We start from the raw sequence: 25,978 nt of genomic DNA, 5'->3' as shown, positions 1-25,978 counted from the left end.
TGTGGGTTTACTAACATGTTAGTTCTAGTTTGTTGACTATATCGTTAATGTGGTGACAATGATGTAGGCTGTGTAGCTGTTAGTGTTTATGGTGTGAAGGTTTGGCTTGAAGAGGTTTTTGCGCCTGGACACAGTTGTGTTGTGCTCTGAAGTCCACAAGCTTAGGGAAAATGTGATAGGAGGAGAGTGTGTAGATGCGAGAATGAATTATACAACTAGTAAAGTGATGATGCTGTATGTGGCTGCTATGAAAGTGAACTGTGTGTGTGGATGATCAAGGTTGTATTCATTTCACCGATTCTGTTGCAAAACGTATCTTAAACTGAACCAAACAGAATGAAACGGAGAGGGACCTACCTGAATTTGTCTAATAGAAACTCTCATATTTGGACGAATGATTACACTTCAGATCAGCTAGGTGCAGGCAAGCGAGTGCAATGCGATATTGAATAAGGCCCTGTCTGTCACCTTGATTACTCCAATTTGGCTCTTGATCTGTTATCCTATGTTGTAAACTGTCATTTGTTGGCTAAGTTGTAGCAACCTCATGATCGGTATAAGGCAAATTTGGGTATCATGTAGCAGCTAGCCTAAACCTATTGATGTTATATTGAGCTGGATGAATGGAAAATTAATAACAGTCATCCAATATGCTGTAATAGAAAAGGCCTCCCTAAAAAAATTGTCCTCCCTAATTTTAAACGGAACAGACCGCACTGATATCTACAATACAATACCAGAATGTATTAGTTTGTGTTATCTGTTAGTAGCTACTGTTGTCCAGCCTTACTGTGTGTTAATGTCAGTTTAATCGAGAAAGAATACAAGGTTTGAGTTCTTAACAAAATTATACATTTTTTTCTGCAAAAAACTAAAGGGACATGACTGACCAGCGAACCCATGTTAAACTTAATTGGTTATGGTTAGGTTAAGGTTAGGGTTAAGGTTATGTTATGTTATATCATGCCAGTCACAATGTCCCTTTTTTATTTTCTGCAACCATAGCCATTTAACTATAGACAATTATATGATTAAATAACCATCTATTAATAACATTTTAAAATTAAAACACTTTTTGTGTTCCAAACAAAAAGTTTGGAAAACCTGAGGTTTGAAAGTAGTCTGAGGACAGAAATGTAATGACCTCAATCTTTCTACAATATGCTCTGTAACAACATGCTATTGCAATAAGTTATGCAAACTAGTACTGCTACATTCTAACATATAAACCTGCTTAATCATTCTCAGAGTAGGAAAGAGCAGGGAAAATGTCTGATGCAACATCTCTGAAATGTTTACCAAAAGTATCTCCCATAATGTTCCAGGATGTCTGCCTTCATGCCTTCAGCTTCTTGACCACAGTCATGTGATAGGGGAATTTCCTGTTAGCTGGCAAGCACACAAGAAAGGGCACACTCACAACAAGTCATGTGATTGGAGGTGAGCTGTTTGTGAATGTGCTTTGTGGAAAACACCCTAACAATTACTCAGCACATTTAATTGCTTAATGTAACAAAGCATCCATTATGGACATTTACACTACCCATCTATTTGGGCATCAAAACTGCTTTCGTCAGTATGACTAGACCAGTTTCTCCCCATGCCACACAATTGGCAAAGGATTGCTATCACTTTTAGCATCACTTAACCCATATTAACCGTAGAGTACACACTGTCCTTTATTTAGCCTTGCTCCAGGTCTCTGACTGGAAAGCTTTGTTATGAAACTCTGGGAACTTTGACTAGGGCCATTAGAAAAGTGCCATAATGGCACCACCAGATCAGTCACAATCTTACACTCTTTTGTTCTTTAGGAATGAATTTTCTTTCATGTCTATGTTTCATAAACCGCCGGCTGTGTTGAGGACATAAATAGCACAATGTAAAACCACAGTCTAGTAGCAGTCTACTCTTCCAAATCACTAGACGCACTGATGAGTGGGTGTGTGACGAACATGCCTTCTTTCATTGCAACAGAAATAAAAGTCTTTGTTCATATTTGGTATTTTGTACCCCCATTAGCTGTTGCAGCAGCTACTCTTCCTGGGGTCCACACAAAACATGATACGTGACAAAATGCATAATACTAATAGACAAGAACAGTCACAAAATTTAAAATAAGAACAATACAACTAAAAAAGTCCTGTACTGCATACACCATATTCATATACAGCATATACAGGTAACTGACAAAATAAAGGAAACACCAACATAGTGTCTTAATAGGGCATTGGGCCACCATGAACATGAACAGATTCAATGCCCCTTGGCATAGATTCTACAAGTGTCTGGAACTCTGACGCAGGGAGGCCACATCATTTTACCATGAGAAATGTTATCATTTGGTGTTTTGTTGATGGTGGTGGAAAATGCTGTCTTGGCACCGCTCCAGAATCTCCCATAAGTGTTCAATTGAGTTGAGATCTGGTCACTGAGATGGCCATGGCATATAGTTTTCATGCTCATCAAACCATTCAGTGACCACTGGCATTGTCATCCTATGGGGGAATAGCCATGGTAGCCAAAATAATGGCCTGTCCAGCATTTTCATACATGACCCTAAGCATGATCGGATGTTAATTTCTTAATCAACTCAGGAACCACACCTGTGTAGAAGCACCTGCTTTCAATATACTTTGTATCCCTCATTCACTCAAGTGTTTACATTATTTTGGCAGTTACCTGTACATACAGGTTTTTAGGTCATACAAGGTCAGTGGCGTCGTGCCGGGAGGTTTTGCCTCACTTGTTTTTTTAAGATAACTTTGCTACTTGCCTGAGTGATCCGAGTTGGAATTGAGTTCCATTCAACCATCGATTGATACAACACGGTGCGTTGATTTGAGTACGTTCTGGATTTGGGGACTGTGAAGAGTCCCCTGGTGGCAAGTCTGGTGGGGTAAGTGTTGGTTTTAGAGCTGTATGTAAGTTGATTATACAAACAATTTGGAATTTTCAACACATTGATGTTACTTACAAGAAATAATGCAGTCAATCTCTCCTCTACTTTGGGTCAAGTGGGACTGACATGTTGTTGACCTTAGCCCTCTGTGTACAGTGAAGGGAAAGACATGTTGTTGACCTTAGCCCTCTGTGTACAGTGAAGGGAAAGACATGTTGTTGACCTTAGCCCTCTGTGTACAGTGAAGGGAAAGACATGCTGTTGACCTTAGCCCTCTGTGTACAGTGAAGGGAAAGACATGTTGTTGACCTTAGCCCTCTGTGTACAGTGAAGGGAAAGACATGCTGTTGACCTTAGCCCTCTGTGTACAGTGAAGGGAAAGACATGCTGTTCTGGGTTTTCTTAGGTCCTTTTTGCAGCTCCTAGCCATATAACCAGGCAATAGTCAAGATGTGACAAAAGCAGAGGCGAGCAGAGGCTGCAGGACTTGTTTGGTCGAATGTTATGTTAAAAATGCAGAGCACCTCTATCACAGACATACTTCTCCACATCTTTACAACAATATAATCAATACACCTTGACTATGACAGTTTACAATCAGCCAGGATCTGCCAGAGCCGCCAGTCAGCCAGGATCTGCCAGAGCCACCAGTCAGCCAGGATCTGCCAGAGCCGCCAGTCAGCCAGGATCTGCCAGAGCCGCCAGTCAGCCAGGATCTGCCAGAGCCGCCAGTCAGCCAGGATCTGCCAGATCCGTCAGCCAGCCATGAGCAGCCAGATCCGTCAGCCAGCCATGAGCAGCCAAATCCGTCAGCCAGCCATGAGCAGCCAGATCCGTCAGCCAGCCATGAGCAGCCAGATCCATCAGCCAGCCATGAGCAGCCAGATCCGTCAGCCAGTCCGGAGCTGCAGTCCCTCAGTCCGGAGCTGCCGTCCCTCAGTTCGGAGCTGCCGTCCCTCAGTCCGGAGCTACCCCTCAGTCCGGAGCTACCCATCTGTCCGGTAGCGCCCTCTGGGATGGTCTTCAGTCCGGGACTTTCTACAAGGGTCGCCGCTCCAGAGGCGCCACCAAAGCGGGTATTGACAATGGTGGAGTGGGGGCCACGTCCCACACCCGAGCCGCCGCCATATTAAGGCCCACCCCGGACCCTCCCCTTCAATGTCAGGTTGTGCGGTCGGAGTCCGCACCTTTGGGGGGGGGGGGGGGGGGGGGGGGGGACTGTCACACCCTGGCCTTAGTTATCTTTGTTTTCATTATTATTTTAGTTAGGTCAGGGTGTGACATGGAGAATGTATGTGTTTTGGTTTGTCTAGGGGTTTGTACGTTTAATGGGTCAGTGTCTTGTCTAGGTGTTTGTATGTCTATGGCTGCCTAGATTGGTTCTCAATTAGAGGCAGCTGTGGTTTATTGTCTCTGATTGAGAGTCATATTTAAGGCAGCCATAGGCATTTGGGTTTTGTGGGTAATTGTCTATGTTGTATGTTTGTAGCTTGTGTGTGCACTTACGTTTATAGCTTCACGATCGTTTGTTGTTTTGTTTCGTTTTGTTATAGTGTTCGTTGCGTGTTTTTCCCTTCTCGAAATAAAGACAATGTATTTTGCACACGCTGCGCCTTGGTTCTCTCTCTCACCCATAGACGATCGTGACATTCTGTGTTCAATAATAGTGATTGACATGATTTTTGAATGACTACTCCATCTCGGTACCGCACACATACAATTATCTGTAAGGTCCTTCAATCAAGTAGTGAATTTCAAGCACAGATTCAACCACAAAGACCAGGGAGGTTTTTCAATGCCGCGCAAAGAAGGGAACCGATTGGTAGATATGTAAAATAAAAAAGCAGATGTTGAATATCCCTTTAAGCATGATGAAGTTATTCATTAGGCTTTAGAGGTGTATCAATAAATCCAGTCACTAAAAAGATACAGGTGTCCTTCCTAACTCAGTTGCCGGAGAGGAAGGAAACTGCCCAGGGATTTCACCATGAGGCCAATGGTGATTTTAAAATAGTGAAAGGATAAAACTGAGGATGGATCAACAACATTGTATTTACTCCACAGTACTAACCTAATTGACTGAGTGAAAAGAAGGAAGCCTACACCGAATAAAAATATTCCAAAACATGCATCCTGTTTGCAACAACGCACTTAAGTAATGCTGCAAAAAATGTGGCAAAGAAATTTACCTTTTGTCCTGAATACAAAGCGTTATATTTGTGGCAAATCCAACACAACACATCACTGAGTACCACTGTTCATATTTCAAACATGGACGTGGCTGCATCATGTTATGGGTATGCTTGTCATCGGCAAAGACTAGGGAGTTTTTTGGGGGGGGGTATTAAAAGAAATGGAATACAGCTAAGCACAGGCAAAATCATAGAGGAAAACCTGGTTCAGTCTTCTTTCCAACAGACATTGAGGAGACAAATTCACCTTTCAGCAGGACAATAACCTAAAACAGAAGGCCAAAAGTACACTAGAGTTTCTTACCAAGACGACATTGAATGTTCCTGGGTGGCCTAGTTAAAGTTGACTTAAATCGGTTTGAAAATCTATGGCAAGACTTAAATGCATTCCAGCAATGATCAACAACCAACTTGACAGAGCTTTAAGATGAAAAAAAAAGAATAAATGGGCAAATATTGTACAATCCAGGTATGCAAAGCTCTTAGACTTACCCAGAAAGAATCACAGCTGTAATCACTGCCAAAGGTGTTTCTAACATGAATTCTTTCAGGGGGGTGAATACTTATCTAATCAAGATATATTTGTGTTTTATTTTTCATAAATGTTTCATGTTAAAAATTTTCTTCCACTTTGACACTAGAATATTTTGTGTAGATCGTTGACCAAAAATTACAATTAAATCCATTTTAATCCCACTTTGTAACACAAAAAAAATTGGAAAAAGTAAAGGGGTGTGAATACGTTCTGAAGGCTCTCTATAGCGTTCTGAAGGCACATCTCAAAATAGGGTTACTTAATGTTAGATCCCTCACTTCAAAGGCAGTCATAGTCAATGAACTAATCACTGATCATAATCTTGATGTGATTGGCCTGACTGAAACATGGCTTAAGCCTGATGAATTTACTGTGTTAAATGAGGCCTCACCTCCTGGTTACACTAGTGACCATATCCCCCGTGCATCCCGCAAAGGCGGAGGTGTTGCTAACATCTACGATAGCAAATTTCAATTTACAAAAAAAAAAATGGCGTTTTCATCTTTTGAGCTTCTAGTCATGAAATCTATGCAGCCTACTCAATCACTTTTTATAGCTACTGTTTACAGGCCTCCTGGGCCATATACAGCGTTCCTCTCTGAGTTTCCTGAATTCCTATCAGACCTTGTAGTCATAGCAGATCATATTCTAATTTTTGGTGATTTTAATATTCACATGGAGAAGTCCACAGACCCACTCCAAAAGTCTTTCGGAGCCATCATCGACTCAGTGGGTTTTGTCCAACATGTCTCTGGACCTACTCACTGCCACAGTCATACTCTGGACCTAGTTTTGTCCCATGGAATAAATGTTGTAGATCTTAATGTTTTTCCACATAATCCTGGACTATCGGACCACCATTTTATTACGTTTGCAATCGCAACAAATAATCTGCTCAGACCCCAACCAAGGAGCATCAAAAGTCGTGCTATAAATTCTCAGACAACACAAAAATTCCTTGATGCCCTTCCAGACTCCTTCTGCCTACCCAAGGACGTCAGAGGACAAAAATCAGTTAACCACTTAACTGAGGAACTCAATTTAACCTTGCGCAATACCCTAGATGCAGTTGCACCCCTAAAAACGAAAAACATTTGTCATAAGAAACTAGCTCCCTGGTATACAGAAAATACCCGAGCTTTGAAGCAAGCTTCCAGGAAATTGGAACGGAAATGGCGCCACACAAAACTGGAAGTCTTCCGACTAGCTTGGAAAGACAGTACCGTGCAGTACCGAAGAGCCCTCACTGCTGCTCGATCATCCTACTTTTCCAACTTAATCGAGGAAAATAAGAACAATCCAAAATTTCTTTTTGATACTGTTGCAAAGCTAACTAAAAAGCAGCATTCCCCAAGAGAGGATGGCTTTCACTTCAGCAGTAATAAATTCATGAACTTCTTTGAGGAAAAGATCATGACCATTAGAAAGCAAATTACGGACTCCTCTTTGAATCTGCGTATTCCTCCAGGGCTTAGCTGTCCTGGATCTGCACAGCTCTGCGAGGGCCTGGGATCGGGAGAGACACTTAAGTGTTTTAGTACTATATCTCTTGACACAATGATGAAAATAATCATGGCCTCTAAACCTTCAAGCTGCATACTGGATCCTATTCCTACTAAACTGCTGAAGGAGCTGCTTCCTGTGCTTGGCCCTCCTATGTTGAACATAATAAACAGCTCTCTATCCACCGGATGTGTACCAAACTCACTAAAAGTGGCAGTGATAAAGCCTCTCTTGAAAAAGCCAAACCTTGACCCGGAAAATATAAAAAACTATCGGCCTATATCGAATCTTCCATTCCTCTCAAAATTTTTAGAAAAAGCTGTTGCGCAGCAACTCACTGCCTTTCTGAAGACAAACAATGTATACGAAATGCTTCAGTCTGGTTTTAGACCCCATCATAGCACTGAGACTGCACTTGTGAAGGTGGTAAATGACCTTTTAATGGCGTCAGACCGAGGCTCTGCATCTGTCCTCGTGCTACTAGACCTTAGTGCTGCCTTTGACACCATCGATCACCACATTCTTTTGGAGAGACTGGAAACCCAAATTGGTCTACACGGACAAGTTCTGGCCTGGTTTAGATCTTACCTGTCGGAAAGATATCAGTTTGTCTCTGTGAATGGTCTGTCCTCTGACAAATCAACTGTACATTTCGGTGTTCCTCAAGGTTCCGTTTTAGGACCACTATTGTTTTCACTATATATTTTACCTCTTGGGGATGTTATTCGAAAACATAATGTTAACTTTCACTGCTATGCGGATGACACACAGCTGTACATTTCAATGAAACATGGTGAAGCCCCAAAATTGCCCTCGCTAGAAGCCTGTGTTTCAGACATAAGGAAGTGGATGGCTGAAAACTTTCTACTTTTAAACTCGGACAAAACAGAGATGCTTGTTCTAGGTCCCAAGAAACAAAGAGATCTTCTGTTAAATCTGACAATTCATCTTGATGGTTGTAAAGTCGTCTCAAATAAAACTGTGAAGGACCTCGGCGTTACTCTTGACCCTGATCTCTCTTTTGACGAACATATCAAGACTGTTTCAAGGACAGCTTTTTTCCATCTACGTAACATTGCAAAAATCAGAAATTTTCTGTCCAAAAATGATGCTGAAAAATTAATCCATGCATTTGTTACTTCTAGGTTAGACTACTGCAATGCTCTACTTTCCGGCTACCCGGATAAAGCACTAAATAAACTTCAGTTAGTGCTAAATACGGCTGCTAGAATCCTGACTAGAACCAAGAAATTTGATCATATTACTCCAGTGCTAGCTTCCCTACACTGGCTTCCCGTTAAGGCAAGGGCTGATTTCAAGGTTTTACTGTTAACCTATAAAGCGTTACATGGGCTTGCTCCTACCTATCTTTCCGAGTTGGTCCTGCCGTACATACCTACACGTACGCTACGGTCACAAGACGCAGGCCTCCTAATTGTCCCTAAAATTTCTAAGCAAACAGCTGGAGGCAGGGCTTTCTCCTATAGATCTCCATTTTTATGGAACAGTCTGCCTACCCATGTGAGAGACGCAGACTCGGTCTCAACCTTTAAGTCTTTACTGAAGACTTATCTCTTCAGTAGGTCATATGATTGAGTGTAGTCTGGCCCAGGAGTGTGAAGGTGAACGGAAAGGCTCTGGAGCAACGAACCGCCCTTGCTGTCTCTCCAGGGCCGGTTCCCCTCTCTCCACTGGGATTCTCTGCCTCTAACCCTGTTACTGGGGCTGAGTCACTGGCTTGCTGGTGCTCTTTCATGCCGTCCCTAGGAGGGGTGCGTCACTTGAGTGGGTTGAGTTACTGACGTGAACTTCCTGTCTGGGTTGGCGCCCCCCCTTGGTTGTGCTGTGGTGGAGACCTTTGTGGGCTATACTCGGCCTTGTCTCAGGATTGTAAGTTGGTGGTTGAGGATATCCCTCTAGTGGTGTGGGGGCTGTGCTTTGGCAGAGTGGGTGGGGTTATATCCTTCCTGTTTGGCCCTGTCCGGGGGTTTCTTCGGATGGGGCCACAGTGTCTCCTGACCGCTCCTGTCTCAGCCTCCATTATTTATGCTGCAGTAGTTTATGTGTCGGGGGGCTAGGGTCAGTTGGTTATACCTGGAGTACTTCTCCTGTCTTATCCAGTGTCCTGTGTGAATTTAAGTATGCTCTCTCTAATTCTCTCGTTCTCTCTTTCTCTCTGAGAACCTGAGCCCTAGGACCATACGTCAGGACTACCGGGCATGCTGACACCTTGCTGTCCCCAGTCCGCCCGGCCTTGCTGCTATTCCAGTTTCAACTGTTTCTGCCTGCGGTTACGAAACCCCTACCTGTCCCAGACCTGCTGTTTTCAACTCTTAATGATCGGCTATGAAAAGCCAACTGAGATTTATTCCTGATTATTATTTGACCATGCTTGTCATTTATGAACATTTTGAAAATCTTGGCTCTCTCTAATTTTCTCCTTCTCTCTTTCTCTCGGAGGACCTGAGCCCTAGGACCATACGTCGGGACTACCGGCCGTGGTGACTCCTTGCTGCCCCCAGTCCGCCTGGCCTTGCTGCTATTCCAGTTTCAACTCTTCTGCCTGCGGTTATGGAACCCCTACCTGTCCCAGACCTGCTGTTTTCAACTCTTAATGATCGGCTATGAAAGCCAACTGAGATTTATTCCTGATTATTATTTGACCATGCTTGTCATTTATGAACATTTTGAAAATCTTGGCTCTCTCTAATTTTCTCCTTCTCTCTTTCTTTCTCTCGGAGGACCTGGGCCCTAGGACCATGCGTCGGGACTGCCGCCCGCGGTGACTCCTTGCTGTCCCCAGTCCGCCTGGCCTTGCTGCTATTCCAGTTTCAGCCGTTCTGCCTGCGGTTATGGAACCGCCACCTGTCCCAGACCTGTTGTTTTTCAACTCTTAATGATCAGCTATGAAAAGCCAACTGAAAATTATTCATGATTATTATTTGACCATGCTTGTCACTTATGAACATTTTTGAACATCTTGGCATAGTTCTGTTATAATCTCCACCCGGCACAGCCAGAAGAGGACTGGCCACCCCTCATAGCCTGGTTCCTCTCTAGGTTTCTTCCTAGGTTTTGGCCTTTCTAGGGAGTTTTTCCTAGCCACCGTGCTTCTACACCTGCATTCTAGCTGTTTGGGGTTTTAGGCTGGGTTTCTGTACAGCACTTCGAGATATTATCTGATGTACGAAGGGCTATATAAAATAAAATTGATTGATTGATTGATTGATTGAAACATCTGCATACATAGACACACAGGCTTTGTTTAAGGCCAGTGGTAGATCATTAATGAGGAAACAGTAAAGGGCCAAGATAGCTCCCTTTTGGAATACCACGCTTGACATGTTTTACATCAGAGAAGCTCCCATTAAAGAAAACCCTCTGTGTTCTAATAGATAGATAGCTCTCTATCCAAGATATGGCAGATGTTGTAAAGCCATAACACATGTGTTTTTCCAATAACAAATGACAGTCAATAATATCAAAGGCTGCACTGAAATCTACAATAAAGCTCCCACAGTCTTATTATTACCAATGTCTTTCAGCCAGTCATCAGTCATTTGTGTCAGTGCAGTACATGTTTCACTTGATGTGAACATAGACTTTATTTCTTTACTTACTACTTTTATGATCCCTTTTAATTGTTTTTAGTATATCGCAGCAACTTAACATATTCAAAATACAACAAATAGTTTACATCACACTTTACAATTTTGGGAAACAAAGGTTAACAAGGTTTTGTTTGCCATCAGTATTTTCTAGAAATCGTAATAAATGGTGATGTTTCAAAAACAAGTAAAGTACACAAAATATTGTATGTTATAGGAAATTTTTGAGCTTTAACTTTATAAATCATGAAGGGAGATACATTTGTAAAATAAAGAAATAAATAAGACCAAGAAAGTTAATCAAATGTGTTTGTCCCAAAAGCATTTGATAGAGATGTAGCCTACTTGATCCATCATACATGTTAATTGACAGGGGCAGTATTGACTCAATGGGAGTCCAGTATAGTGTTAGTCCTTACTGTTCTGTGCTGCCCTCTGCTGCTGAGCAAAGGAACTTCTAAAGAGATTACAGTATGACCCTGAAGCAAAGTGGTCCATAAAATAGTTACCTACATTTATATTAGGAAACACAAATCAAAGTGACACTGAATATATTAAATCGTGATATTTTATTATAATTTTCATTATATATTATAATTCATTATTTATTATAATGGAACCAATTTCATAATTATAAACATAGCATATATGAGAAGACTTGTTATACTACAAGCCTAGCTATTTCAGAAAGTCGTGAATATCTCTTACCATCCCCAAGGAGGTGCTGGATGCTGGAGAGGTACTGTTGTTGCACATCCGGAGGGGCCAAAGGTATCTGGTGGAGCACAGACCACAGATATGGCATGCATACACCACCCCACATTGCACATTTAGGGGCGGTTTTCTGGACACAGCTTAAACTAATCCCTGAAATAAAAGCATTTTCAATAGAGATTCTCCATTGAGTTTGCTTTCTAGTCCAGGACTAGGCTTAATATGTAACTAGGAATTGAAGCTGCCCCATAGGGTACAAGACATTAAAGCTTAATGGCTTACCATTCAATTCTTGCTGACAGAATTGTCCATGTATAAGTATCCACCAATGATATTGAGCTGAACACGGTATAAAACAATCAACATACAGGTACTGTACACAGCCACGACACTTCGGGTGAAACCTGGGGGAATGGGAAAAGAGGAGTGATTGCCATATGACAGATAGCAGTACATCAAGTGATTAAATCACTTTAGTTATTGATTCAAATGAATTAATGTTGAAGAATAATAACACTGATAATCTTCAGGTCCTCCCATATTTCAAGTTTATTTGCTGGTCTAGAAGAGAAACAGGTGATGTCATTAATAAACTAATAATTTTGCTGAGCTATCAAGTCATGACCACGTACTTGTACTTCAGCAGTGCTGTGAGGCTCTGAGTTGAGATGATGTAAAATGGCTTCTCTTAAGGTAGGGAGCATTGACAACACTGTAAATAAAAACACCAACAGGGTTTCAAACTGCACAAATATGAATATGAATCATCAACACAGCAGTATCGCAATCATTTGACATAACGAGTGTTGCAGGAGATTTCAGGGACTGTTACTGTTAATAGACTAAAGGTGAGATGACTATCTGTAGCCTACCTGTCATGTTGCACGTTCTCTGGTTACTCTCGAAGAGGAACTGACGTCGGGTTTGAGCGATATACTCTGTTGCCTCACGCTCCTGTATATTTACCAAGGAAGTACACACCTGGAACAGGTAGGCAGGATGTAGCTAGCTAGAATGACTGCACCAACATTTGCTAACGTTACGGTCATCAGCTAGTTAGATTTATTCGGATTATATTTCATGCAATTTATTTTATAACTATTTAGATATAACTTAGCTTCATAAATGCATAATAGTCATAATTGACATAAAATACATCACATCAAACCAAGACCCACAGGTAAACATTCCTGGCTAGCAGATGGCTAACAGTTAATTAAAACTAGTTTTAAATCCGACAAAAGTCCCTTCGAAAATCAATTTCATTTTGTGGCGTTTCAGGAAATTCCAATTAGACGAAAACATTGAGACGATTGCAGATTTATAAAATACAAGAAATAAAGCACCCAAGTGTGTTATTTTCCACAGCGTACATGACACGAAATTGGTGGATAGGTGTGACTGGGAGAGGCATACTGTATGGTCTCTATGTGGACACGCCTGGTGCCCAAATTGGTGACGTGTTTCGCTCAGCGAGTCTAGTGGAGACGAACGGATCAGTCAGTTGTCTTGATGAGCCCTTCTCAGCTAGCTACTGTACTTACATATATATTTTTTAGCTAGTGTAATTTGTGTTTGTGGCTAGAAACGTCAACTACAATTTGAAACTTGTCTGCCACAGTTGGGACTTGAATAATAAACTGAATAATAAACTTGAAACTGAATAATAAATACATAAAAATGACTGGTCAATTGTGTGTCAGGGCGGTGCCCGAGAGGCAAAAAATAGTATAAAATAAATAATAAAAATGATCCACCCACAGGAGCCCGCTCTAAATGTTCAAAATACACCAGAGAGCATAATTTAGCCATAGAGGATCAACAGGTTATAAAAAATAAATGTGGATTACGTTATCACACGCACATACAGGTAGCCTATCTGTCAAAATTAAGGAAACACCAACATAAAGTGTTTTAGGGTGCTGCGCCACCACGAGCAGCCAGAACAGATTCAATGCACCTTGGCATAGATTCTACAAGTGGATTTAAACCATTGCATCAAAATGCACCATACACCATAACATATACTTTGTATCACTTGTTTACTCAAGTGTTTTCTTTATTTTGGCAGTTATCGGTAAAACTAATCTGTCTGTTGAACCAGTATATAAAAACATTCCTCAACAACTCCCAATTTGTTGCTAACAGTAGCACTGTTTATTTACCAAGCCACGACTAGTGCATCGGCCATCACCTTAAGTAGCCTTTGGCTTCATCGTTTGGTGAGTCAGTGTGCCAATGGAAATTGTATTTAGTAGCCTACTTTGTAGCCTATAATATACTGTTTATATATTTCGTGTTTATATTGTACAATATGTGTGTCGCTTCATTGGCACGGCTTGTTTGTTTGAATTCAAGACCAGATCTACATTTGTTAGTAGCCACTCATTTCGGTCATTTGTGTGCCATTAAAAACGTATCAGCTAATGTATTCTGTCATACAAATTACGTAGAATTGAATGAAATGCGTTTTTAAAAGGCTGGGTGCCTATGATTTCTTAAGCTGGTCCCTGCCAACAATGCAAAGAGAAATAATAACACGAGGAATAAATACAAAATGAGTAACGATCATTTGGCAATATACACGTGGTACCAGTACCGAGGCAAAGTGCAGGGGTACGGGGTAATTGAGGTAGATATGCACAAGTAAGTGGTGACCAATTACAAGTTTTCTCCCTCGCCCATCAAAATGAACATCACTTTATTTGTTGTTGCCGACTGACTGAACCGAATACATTCGTCTCCTCACTACTCTTTAAAAAATAATAAACAATGTTGTAATTGTATTATTATTATTAACAACAAATCAACACAAGTACATGGGGGAACACAAGTGTATATATACACAAACGACAATTGGGCTAGGGGGTACAATATCACATTACACAAGGTCCTTATGGGACATACACACATTATAATTCTAACAGCTTTTTTGTTGGTAGAGTATTTAATTGTCTTAAAATAGTTCAATTTTTTTTTTGTTTTGTTTGTACATTTACATTTGTGAATATGAAATTTGACCAAAAGAATAATGAAATTAATTTCATCAAATTATTTCAACTTATTTCTATCATAAGTAAAGAATCCAAGCAGCACATCTCTCCATAATAGTGTAAAATCTTCATAAATGTGTTCAATTATAAATCTACTGATGTCTTGCCACAAATTCCTTACATGAATACAATGCCAAAAAAAGGTGCAACACTGTTTCTGGGTGGTCATTACAAAAGCTACAATTTTGAATTTGTTTTTTAAAACTTCTTCATATAGTGGTTGGCAGTATAATATTTATGAATAATTTAAAAAGAAACTTCCTTAATTGTGTTAAGTAGGTATGTGGCAACATCCAAACATTTTTCCAACAGATATTATCAATAAAACCATTCCAGTAAGTTTCCTGTTGAAACAAGGCTCGTATAGCTCTATTGTTCTTGAATGGACTAAAACAAAAACACATTTTTCCTACTGATGAGTCAACAGGGTTAATTGTAGGTATGTTCAGAGGGTCAGGGCCCTCTTTCAGAAAGCGGGTTTTGTGAAAACTCAGAGTTAGTTGACTCAGAGTTGAAGGAAACTCTGGGTTTTCGGTTTCACAAAGCCAGTTCAGTTTAACTCTGAGTCAGTTACTATGGCAACATACTCTGTGAAGCTAACCTGCTCGCTGGCAGGTTTTCAACTAGCCCTGAGTTTCTCCTCTTTAGCTGAAGCCTGCAGATTTAAGAAGGTGTCAGACATGGCGTGTCCTTTTCTTGAAGAGCCAGTTGAAATTGAAGCACAAATACTCCACAGAAATCTCAGTTGGGAGAGGGTGATCAGACCCCACTTGGATGTTTTATCATTCCCTGATTATGTTTGTGCAGAAAAACAGAAATGTTCAATCGATCATTCATCTGAACAATATTCTCAGCCCTCATATCGTTCATATGACACATCATGGACATACTCTGTTTGGAATAAATTAATTTGATGCACTTCGTTTTTTTGCCAACGGGAGTTTTCTATAACATTGGTGACGATGAGCATATTTCCAAGGCAACCGTCTGTTGGACCGTCAGAAATGTGACTTGCACTGAAACGTTTACTGTACACTTTTGTGGCATTCCCAAGTCACAGACTCACAAGAATGCCACAGAATTACAGGTATCAGTCTAAGCAATAATTAATGTATTTAGTATGAAGCACTAAATCAGTTAATTTGATATATTTAGGGTTTCCCGGTGTGATTGGCTGCATAGATGGCACTCGTATTCCTATCACAGCGCCTTCAGTAAATGAAGGAGATTATGTGAATAGGAAGTCTTTCCACAGCATTAATGTGCAGGTAGGCCTAAATAGTAGCCTTTAGCATTCCAAATAAAAGATACTTCACAATACAGCTACTGCAGCTAATTACTGTTCTGCACTGTGAAGATCATATGTGATGCAGCCCACATCAGCAACGTCAAAGCAAAGTGGCCTGGGTCTGTGCATGACTCATTAATTTTTCATGAGTGTACACTGTGCTCTAGATTTGCCCGTGGTGAGTTTATACAGTTGAAGTCAGAAGCTTACATACACATAGGTTGGCGTCATTAAAACTCATTTTTCAACCACTCCACAAATTTCTTGTTAACAAACTATAGTTTTGGCAAGTTGTTTAGACCATCTACTTGGTGCATGACACAAGTCATTTTCCCAACAATTGTTTACAGACAGATTATTTCACAATTCCCATGGGTCAGAAGTTTACATACACTAAGTTGACTGTGCCTTTAAATAGCTTGGAAAATTGTCATGGCTTTAGAAGCTTCTGATAGGGTAATTGACATAATTTGAGTCAATTGGAGGTGTACCTGTGGATGTATTTCAAGGCCTACCTTCAAACTCTGCCTCTTTGCTTGACATCATGGGAAAAATCAAAAGAAATCAGCCAAGACCTCAGATTTTTTTTTTTGTTGAGACCTCCACAAGTGTGGTTCATCCTTGGGAGCAATTTCCAAACACCTGAAGGTATCATGTTCATCTGTACAAACAATAGTACACAAGTATAAACACCATGGGACCACACATTACCGCTCAGGAAGGAGACACATTCTGTCTCCTAGAGATTAATGTACTTTGGGGCTAAAAGTGCAACTCAATCCCAGAAAAACAGCAAAGGACCTTGTGAAGATGCTGGAGGTAACAGGTACAAAAGTATCTATATCCATAGTAAAACAAGTCCTATATCGACATAACCTGAAAGGCCGCTTGGCAAGGAAGAAGCCACTGCTCCAAAACTGCCATAAAAAAAGCCAGACTACGGTTTGCAACTGCACATGAGAACAAAGATCGTACTTTTTGGAGAAATGTCCTCTGGTCTGATAAAACAAAAATAGAACTGTTTGGTCATCGTTATGTTTGGAGGAAAAAGGGGGAGGCTTGCAAGTCGAAGAACACCATCCCAACTGTGAAGCACGGAGGTGGCAGTATCATGTTGTGGGGGTGTTTTGCTGCCAGAGGGACTGGTGCACTTCACAAAATAGATGGTACCATGGGGAAGGAAAGTTATGTGGATATATTGAAGCAATATCTCAAGACATCAGTCAGTAAGTTAACGCTTAGTCGCAAATGGGTCTTCCAACTGGACAATGACCCCAAGCATACTTCCAAAGTGGTGGCAAAATAGCTTAAGGACAACAAAGTCAAGGTATTGGAGGGGACATCACAAAGCCCGGACCCCTCTATCCTATAGAAAATTTGTGGGCAGAACTGAAAAAACGTGTGCAAGCAAGAAGGCCTACAAACCTGACTCAGTTATACCAGCTCTGTCAGGAGGAATGAGCCAAATTTCACCCAACATATTGTGGGAAGCTTGTGTGGAAGGCTACCCAAAACATCTGACCCAAGTTAAACAATTTAAAGGCAACACTACCAAATACTAATTGAGTGTATGTAAACATCCAACTTCAATTGTACATACATACCTATATCCTATTATAATCAATATTTTGTTTCCTCCTATTGCAGCTGAACATTTAAACTGTAGCCTCGTATTATAGGAGAGTTCAATGGTAACCTGCTCGGTGACAAAGGGTACCCCTCCCAGCCCTATTTGCTGACCCCTTACCCTGATCCTGGGCATGGCCCGCAGCAACGTTATAACTTGGCTCACTGCAGGACACGATCCAGGGTAGAGATGACCATTGGGATGCTCAAGGGCCGGTTCCAGTGCCTTCGTAGGCTCAGGGTCACCCCAGAAATAGCATGTGACATTATTGTGGCATGTGTGATTCTCCACAACATTGCCACAATTAGAGGAGAACAATGTCCTACTCAACCAGTGAACGATCATGACATCACCCCGCTGACGCACAAGATGGAAGAGGAGTCAGAGACACAATATGCTACCATCATTTCTGATTGACCCATCACCTCCCCAGTGTTAAATAAAGACAATATGCCTTTATTTTTATGAGGTCTTCTTTATTTCCTGCAAGTACAAATGCAGTGCAGTAGTTTAATACTTATGTCGCTCAAACAAGTAAAATCATCCACCTGTGGGCACCTCACCCACCTTTAACTGATGTTCCAGCAGTTGTATTTCTATCTTTTGCATCCGCAGCCTTGTGGTCAATTTCTAAATTACATTTTTCAATTTAGTTCTTTAAGTACACCTTGTACAGCTTTTTCACAGGGAGCTATAGGAACACTAAAAAATGACATTGAATTTCACTGCCAGGTCTACTTAGTTTCATTGTATGTAATGGGCCAATGTTGAACAGAATCTTACTGAGGTAAGTTGTGCTGTGTAGGTGTAATTTCCAGCATTGCTCTGTTAGAGAAAAAGGTGCAAGTTTTATTATGGTACAACACTATCATCAACTGTTAAATGTTATTTTTAAGGTGTGAACCTCAATAGGCCTCTCTGTATCTTCCCTCTCTGTGGCAGCTGACAAGGTGTCTTCATCATCATCCTCCTGTAATGAAAAGTAACAATTTTGGTGTTCTACTCTAACCCATTATGAAAAATCAGTGGAGTATTAAGAGTACTTACAACTGCATGGAGGTCTGTTATGGCAGAAGGCTCCAGACAGATTATACCATCAGTAACTGGTAGAATATTAAGATTAGACAGTTCAATTATAACTTTACCCAGAAAAGTGCCCCACAATTTGAATTTTGGTTTTACAACAGTGTGTAGGCCACATTACAATTTTTTCAAATATATAATTCTGAGTCACCTTAAAATAGATCTGAAGGACAACTAAGAATCTGAAAAAGTAACATAAGTCAATTACAAATAATTGTACAAAGTTGTGTCTAAGATGGATGGGTGGGCATCACTGAGGAAACACTGGCAAAAGGATGAATGTACATATCATTAATGTGAATAACTAAACTCTTATGTAGGCCCTTGTGTCCTGGGGGGTGGCTGGGTCAGATGAGCTCCTTCAAAGATACCTTCATCAATAGGTCACCCACTGTTTTGACTGAGGGTCATCTCTTCAGCCTCTGTGAGTGGTGGTGGACCCTCACCTGTTTTTAAGCCCTCAGCCTTTTTCTATTGGTTATAATTGTAAGCACAAATTCAGAGACATGTATGTACAAAGGAATTTAGGTGTAACTTTCAAATACTGGCAGTGTTGTGATGGCTGAAAAACACTTTTTTTGCTTAGAAAATGTCACTAACTACTTAAATATATTATAGGTTGAATGTAGCCACTGAATGCTGTTTAATTAGGTAGGGTAGGCTAAACAACATCACAATTGCTTGTAAGGAAATTATACCTTACCTGTTTGAAGTATATTTTTATATTTCATCTTCAGTGTCTGCCAAGTAGGTTTTGTGCCTGTTGGGTTGGACATGCATTAATATTAAACACGCGCATGCATGCACACACACACATTTATATTATATAAAATGTTGAATAAGTGGAACACTCGAGATAACTTCTTTAAATTAATACTCAAGCACTGACTCGGTCAGCAATTTTCTGCCACGCCAACTCAAGTTCTTTTGCTGCTGCTACTGCATTGCTTTTTTTCTTACGCTTTCGAACACACCCGACTGCGTCTTGCGTTTCGATACACCAGAAGTACATTCATTTCCAATGGAACGCTGCATTTGCCTTACAGCATTGCGTTGCAGAGGCAGTTGCAGTGCGTTCTGTGTGGTGCATACGTTCGATTTATCGAACGTATGCATCAAATTGTATGAGTGGACTTGACAGAAAGTAGCAAAATATGAATGTAGATTTTTTTTGTTGCACACATTCAGTAAAAATTTGGGATTACATAAAAACAGTTTGATTGCATAATTTCTTTACATTTTTTATTCCTCCATTGACGGGAAACATGTAGTAATCCAGGCTCCACCGTGCTCAGGTTCGCAATTCTACAACTACAAGGGTACATATTCAGTTGTACTCTTGGCTGTAGTAGATGCCATCTACTGTTTCCGTGTTGTCGATGTTGGTGCTTACGGCAAGGGAAGTGATGGCGGGACCCTCCGGGACTCTGCCTTTGGCCAGGCACTTCAGGATGGCACCCTGGATATTCCACCACCTGCATCACTCCCTGGGGCTGAAGACCTGGGACCTGTTCCCCACATCTTCGTCGGCGATGAGGCCTTCCCTTTAAGACCCAACCTCATGAGGCCCTACGCTGGACGCCAGCTGCCATTGCCAAAGCCTGTAAGGATCTTTAACAAACGACTGTCCAGGGCAAGGTTAGTTGTTGAATGCGCCTTTGGGATTCTGGCAGCCCGATGGAAAATGTATCGGAGAGTGCTTGGTCTCAGCCCCACAAATGTCGATGCCTGCGTGAAGGCCATATGTGTTCTCCACAACTACCTGCGGAGGTCATTCCAGTAGCCGCTCCGGATGGAGATGGGCACGCCAAATGGTCACCTTCCTGATGTCACCAGGGCAGGTGCCAACAACGCCCTCAGACAGGCACTCCAGGTGAGGGAGAAGCTGACCACCTACTTCTCATCGCCAGCAGGTGAAGTCCCATGGCAGTATGCCGTGGAGTGAAACGGCTCTTTTAAGAGCCCCATAACACAAAGGTTATTTTAAGAACCATCCACCGTTGTCCATAAAATTGCATTTTTCCCACAGATTACTTTATGTATCATTGTCTCTCTTCATTTGGAAGCTATATTTAAGTGACATTTGGGAGTAAAGACCACACCTTAATAACACCTTCCCTCTCCCATTAACGTCAGTATTATACACACCTGGCATGGTACATCAGGTGAGCGGGAGCACTAATTAAGGTTATACGACATACAGTTAGTATGATAACGAAGGGAAAGGGTAACCTAGGGTCCATAGAAATATTACAGTTTACCACCATGTTCACTGGCCTGACAAAATACAGGTGGAAAAAAGAGAATGTGTTTTTACTTTCATCTTGTCTTAGATCTGCAAAGGTGTAGGGAAGAAATAAGCAGATTAAGTCTAAATTAGATATGAAACAACTGACAACTAGTCATAAAGCCTAGACGTAGTAGGGGAACTTCATACATGGCCATAAAGAGAGAGAGGGCAGGGCACTGGAGATCTGAGGTATGAAGAGGTGTGTGTGTGTCTCTGAAAAAAAGGAAATAATATGTAGCCATAACACAGTTAAACAAACAAATGGCCCCTGGACGTCATGGACCAGTCGATGGAACATAACTTCACAAAAAGTTAACACCCTGGTTTTCAAGTGGTTTTAAAGGAAATAAATATATTGACCTTTAGTCTCGTAAGACACCAAGAGCATCTGTGAAAACTCCGTATGAGTTTCAATTCAGAAATCTATGTAACACTAATAATGAATGCTATCCTAATAATTTATAAACAAATTACTTTATGAATTGACTGAATTTAAACAGAACTGACGTATGTGAAAAGAAAGGTACAATGAGGGAGGCCAAAACAACAACCAGACAACTCCTCTCCCTGTCCTTCCTCTCCTCTCCCTGTCCTTCCTCTCCTCTTCCTGTCCTTCCTCTCCTCTTCCTGTCCTTCCTCTCCTCTTCCTGTCCTTCCTCTCCTCTTCCTGTCCTTCCTCTCCTCTTCCTGTCCTTCCTCTCCTCTTCCTGTCCTTCCTCTCCTCTTCCTGTCCTTCCTGTGAGCTGGCCGGCTAAATTGACTCCATTTCTGAAAGGGAAGAGAAAAACAACACATACAAGCTTAACATAATATGACACCATAAAAGGTGAGATTTATGTTAACTAAATACTGCTTGTATAGTGTAGTTAGTGGCATAAATATAGGAACAGTGTGGTAAAGTTGGTAATACTTGCTGTTTACTCATGGAATTTGTATTTCAGATCAAAAGATGAATATGACAGGGAAATATTTAGACAGCAACCTGTTTGGGGATATTTTCTAACCCAGAAACAGCTATACATTTGCCTCATATTAATACTTTGATCTGAAATACCAATTAACCTACATGAGTATACTCTAAAAATGACCTACTTTACTTCACTGTCGCACACTTATGACACTACCTGTGATGTGGAGAGAAAAACGTACCATTGAACTCGGCTTTGAAAAGCAGCTGATACATTTTAACTGTGACTGCTGCTTTTCTTTGCTGAGGCAGCCTCTTCAGTGTTGGCACCAGGCTCATGGCAAAGAGGGTCTCTTCATCCTCCTTCCTGTGAGCATCAGGTTGGGCTGCATCCCTCTCGACGGCTTGGAGGAGCCTCTGCTGAAATGAGTTGAGTGGATCTGGGGGCTGGTACCTCCGATGACGCCTGGTGTGACGTTGTTCCTCTTCGTTTCTCTCTCCATTTCTCTCCACGGCCACATCCTGTTCAACGAGGTCCTCAGTGGTCACTTCCGTGAGGTTCATAATAATCTCAGGTGGTCCCAGATCCAGAGGTGCTTCCTCCATTTCATCATCTTCCATGGCTGCACCGGTGGTGGTCATACTCGTGGATGATGTTGTAGAGGGTCTCACTACCCCGGTGGAGGTGATGGTCGCACTTGTAGCTGACGTTGAGGGTCTTGATGCACCGGTGGCGACAACACTTGTGGATGACGTAAGGGGTCTGGCTTTAAAATTGCCACTCGTTGCCCTAGGCACAATAAATGGATCCAGAAAAGAAAGAATGTGGCAGAAGCGCCAAGGCTGCTGGCCTGAAGCTGCTGACCCAGACCTCTTTTTCTCTTTCTCTGCCCTTCTCTCTCTCTCTGATACCTGTCCCTGAGTCCTCTCCACTTCCTCCTACAGTCTTCTTCTACATAGACATGAACATGATAAGCCAAACCATTACCTAGCATAACTATAGTTATTAGATAGCTATCATGGACATGTCACCTACTGTACACATTGACACACACGGTTATTTGACCAAATTATCAGGGGTACAGTAGTATCTACTACTTCCATTACTATTTATCTAGCATTCACACTCTTTCAAACATGAACATTTGGTAAAGTTATCAGGGGTAGTAACTAGCATAATTTGACTATTTCTTTCACACACACCTCATTGGCTAGGTTAGCTAGCTAGCTAACGAGCCACATCTAGCACAAGCTCACTACTAAACTGACCTGGCAATCCTACTATCGTGGACACTTGTCTCCAAGCAGGATTTTTTGTGTTTATGTCCCTGTAGCTGTCAGCAGTTGTGTCAAAAAGACACGGTTTTGAGGACACTGCGAAAATGATTCTCTCCTCTATGTGTCCAACCGCATGCGACCATTTGCAAAAGGTACCTGCATCAGTTTAGTTGCCTAGCGGCGCAAAATGTTATGCAGCAGTGATGCAATGACGCAGTCGGTGTGTTCGAAGCGTAACGCCACTGGACAAGTAGGAGGTTCGAGCCCTTTTCTCCCGTTGCCATGATGAATCATGTTATCTGCGTTCCATTGATGAGGGCTTTTTATCTCCTCATGCACGTGTTTAACTCAGGGTTAACTTAACCAAGAGTTGATTGAACTAATTGTTATCACCTGCTCTGAAACCGAAAACTCTTGAGTTTGACAGCTCAGAGTTAGTCAACCCAGAGTTCAGGTTTAAACTCAGTTTGTTAAACCTGCTTTCTGAAACAGGGCCCGGGTCTTGACACGTTCCTCAATAATCAAGCAACACCTGAGGGAATGGCATCTAAAACAATTGCAAAATTCCACACTTGACACTCAGCTGCGCGATATACTTAAACGCGTAATCAATTTGGGCACCAGGTGTGTCCATATAGCCAAAGACAGAAGGTCTTAACACCACGAAACTTCCCGGGATCTTACTTATTCATTCATTTTCTCGAAATCTAAAGGAACAACCTAGATTTGAGCCAATGTCTTATGTAGTTGAACTTGTTATGACTCCAACCCTGTGAGAGTCACAAACTGACACGTTTTCATTTTCGTCAAAAACAAGTTTATATAGAAGGAGTGCCTCTGAGTTGACGACCGGCATATGCGCAGTACGGCGCGAGACGACCCGATAACGTGTTTCTACGTATGAGTTTTGCTAGCCAACGTCGCTTACAAGTAATTTTTTTTTTTTTTTTTTTTGGGATGTTGTTATGTCTTTTTAAAATTTATTTTTATTAACAACAAATCAATACAGAAAGTACATAAGGGAACACAAGTATATATAGATTATATATAATGGACAATCGAGCTAGGGGGTACAATATCACATTACAATTACACAAGGACCTTAAGGGACATACATACGCTTACAATTCTAACAGCTTTTTTGTTAGTAGAGTATTTAACTGTCTTAAAATACAGTTCCATTTCTTTTTGTAGGGTAAGAAAATGTTTTTTTGTTAGTAAATTTACATTTGTGTATATGAAATTTGGCCAAAAGAATAATGAAATTAATTACATAAAAATGTTTCAGCTTATTTTTATCGTATGTAAAGAATCCAAGCAGTACATCTCTCCACAAGTGTAAAATCTTCATAAATGTGTTCAATTATAAATCTACTGATGTCTTGCCACAGTTTTCTTACATGTATACAATGCCCCAAAAAAGATGCAACACTGTTTCTGGGTGGTCATTACAAAAGGAGCAATTTGAGTTCATGTTTTCCTTAAACTTCTTTATATAGTGGTTGGCAGGATAATATTTATGAATAATTTTAACGGAAACCTCCTTAATTTTGTTAACAAGTAGGTATGTGTGTGGCAACATCCAAACTTTTTTCCAACAGATATTATCAATAAATCCATTCAAATAAGGCATGACATAAGGTATAGATACAACATCCTGCTGAAACAAGGTTCGTATCGCTCTGTTGTTGAATGGACCAGAAGAGAAACAAATCTTTCCTACTGATGAGTCAACAGGGTCAATAGAAGGTAGGCTCTGAGGGTCAGGTCTTGACACGTTCCTGAATAACAGAGCAACACCTGAGGGAATGGCGTCTAAAACAATTGCAAAATCTTTAGGTGTTACAGGGACCTTGTAAAGAGATAAGAATTCCTTATAACTGAGTAAAAGACCCTCTGCATTTACCAGTTGGCTCACCAATAGGATATTATTTCGGAACCAATATTCTAAAAACAAAGAAATATTTTTATACAATATATCCCGATTATTCCATATATAATATCTGTGTGGAGAAAAATTGTGTTTATAAATTTAAGGACCATGACAAGAAAACCTGCCGATGAAAAGCAGAAAGTTTCCCTGGAATTTTGTCAATATTATAATTGCACAACAACATGAAGTTAAGGCCACCAAAAGTAGAGAAGACATGATGAGGAATACAATTCCAGATAGATAGATAGATAGACGTCGCTTACAAGTGTGCCCGGGGATCTTCATAATGTACTGTCTTTGGTATAGCCTCTTCCTGGCTAGGTGGCTGGCTAGCTGCTAGCTGTCAAACACGCAGGTGCGAAGCAGAACACTAAGCAAAGCGACAACGATTAATCGGTGTTTCTGCGATCATCTGTAAATTACTGAGTGGTCCGTTCAATATTATCTTCCCCCTCAATGCACCCAAGCGCCATAAATGAGTTCCAGGCAGCGATGGTGTTAAGGCTGTCGCTTGAGCATTCTGGTAGTTCATGTGTGTTTGTGGCATCTTCTAATTGATGTAGTTTCTCAGACTGTACACCTAACATGGGGATAGAGAATGTGGAAAAGTATGTCGTTTCTAGAAAATACTTTCAGCCATGTGCCTTTGACTTACAGAGATTGATGGCCAGTATCCTTGACATGCTAAGTTTGACTTACAGAGATTGATGGCCAGTGTCCTTGAAATGCTAAGTTTGACATAGGCATAGGGGCAGGACATTGCGCCGTTTGTGGTAGCTGTTTCGTTCCTCATATTTAGCGTTAACTTTTAGAGAAACAAAACAAACAAAAAATCTTTTGCGTTTTCACCACGAAGAAGTAAAACAAACGGAACGAAACAGTGACGACTAAAGGCGCATTGTGGCTAGGCAGGACAGGACAGTCCCACCAGTAAATTACTACAACAACAAACTACTTGTAATGGTCTGCTAATAATAATCTCCACCTCTTTACAGGTAAAAAAAAAGCCTTGGATAATGGTTCGTTTAACTTTGCAATCATTGTTTTTTGTTTGACATAGATGCG

The 25,978-nt window shown here is 41.1% G+C and overlaps 1 protein-coding gene and 1 pseudogene across 6 annotated transcripts; both read right to left on the bottom strand.

Annotated features, from left to right (window-relative positions):
- Positions 1 to 1,336: 1,336 nt before the first annotated feature.
- On the bottom strand, positions 1,337 to 12,976 carry LOC129825643 (peroxisomal biogenesis factor 3-like; annotated as a pseudogene).
- Positions 12,977 to 18,250: 5,274 nt separating this feature from the next.
- LOC129825127 (uncharacterized) lies at positions 18,251 to 25,170 on the bottom strand. Of its 6 annotated transcripts, none has more exons than XR_008754830.1 (4): positions 21,945 to 25,170; positions 19,743 to 21,563; positions 19,209 to 19,265; positions 18,251 to 18,525 (listed from the first exon to the last, which is right to left on the bottom strand). XR_008754830.1 is itself a non-coding variant. In XM_055884947.1 (4 exons), exons 1-4 carry the CDS (start codon positions 22,342 to 22,344, stop codon positions 18,294 to 18,296), a joined length of 612 nt encoding a protein of 203 aa, XP_055740922.1. In that variant the 5' UTR covers positions 22,345 to 25,170; the 3' UTR covers positions 18,251 to 18,293. The 6 variants fall into 6 exon arrangements, 3 of the variants coding, with proteins under 3 accessions (XP_055740922.1, XP_055740923.1, XP_055740924.1); XM_055884947.1 differs by lacking the exon at positions 19,743 to 21,563 and having other exon boundaries at positions 18,251 to 18,392; positions 18,470 to 18,525; XR_008754829.1 differs by having other exon boundaries at positions 18,251 to 18,392; positions 18,470 to 21,563.
- Between the last annotated feature and the right edge of the window lie 808 nt (positions 25,171 to 25,978).

The sequence above is a fragment of the Salvelinus fontinalis genome, chromosome 27 (genome assembly GCF_029448725.1).
Source record: "Salvelinus fontinalis isolate EN_2023a chromosome 27, ASM2944872v1, whole genome shotgun sequence".
Classification (NCBI taxonomy): domain Eukaryota; kingdom Metazoa; phylum Chordata; class Actinopteri; order Salmoniformes; family Salmonidae; genus Salvelinus; species Salvelinus fontinalis.
This window is presented reverse-complemented; position numbering and strand designations above follow the sequence as displayed.

Bases quoted from the DNA above. Each gene is read 5' to 3' on its own strand.
- LOC129825127 (XM_055884947.1), bottom strand. From the start codon at position 22,344: ATGACCACCACCGGTGCAGCCATGGAAGATGATGAAATGGAGGAAGCA. The intron at 18,526-19,208 runs GTAAGGTATAAT...ATATTCTACCAG, and splicing joins TAAAAATATACTTCAAACAG to TTACTGATGGTATAATCTGT. The intron at 18,393-18,469 runs GTAAGTACTCTT...TTTTCATTACAG, and splicing joins TAACAGACCTCCATGCAGTT to GAGGATGATGATGAAGACAC.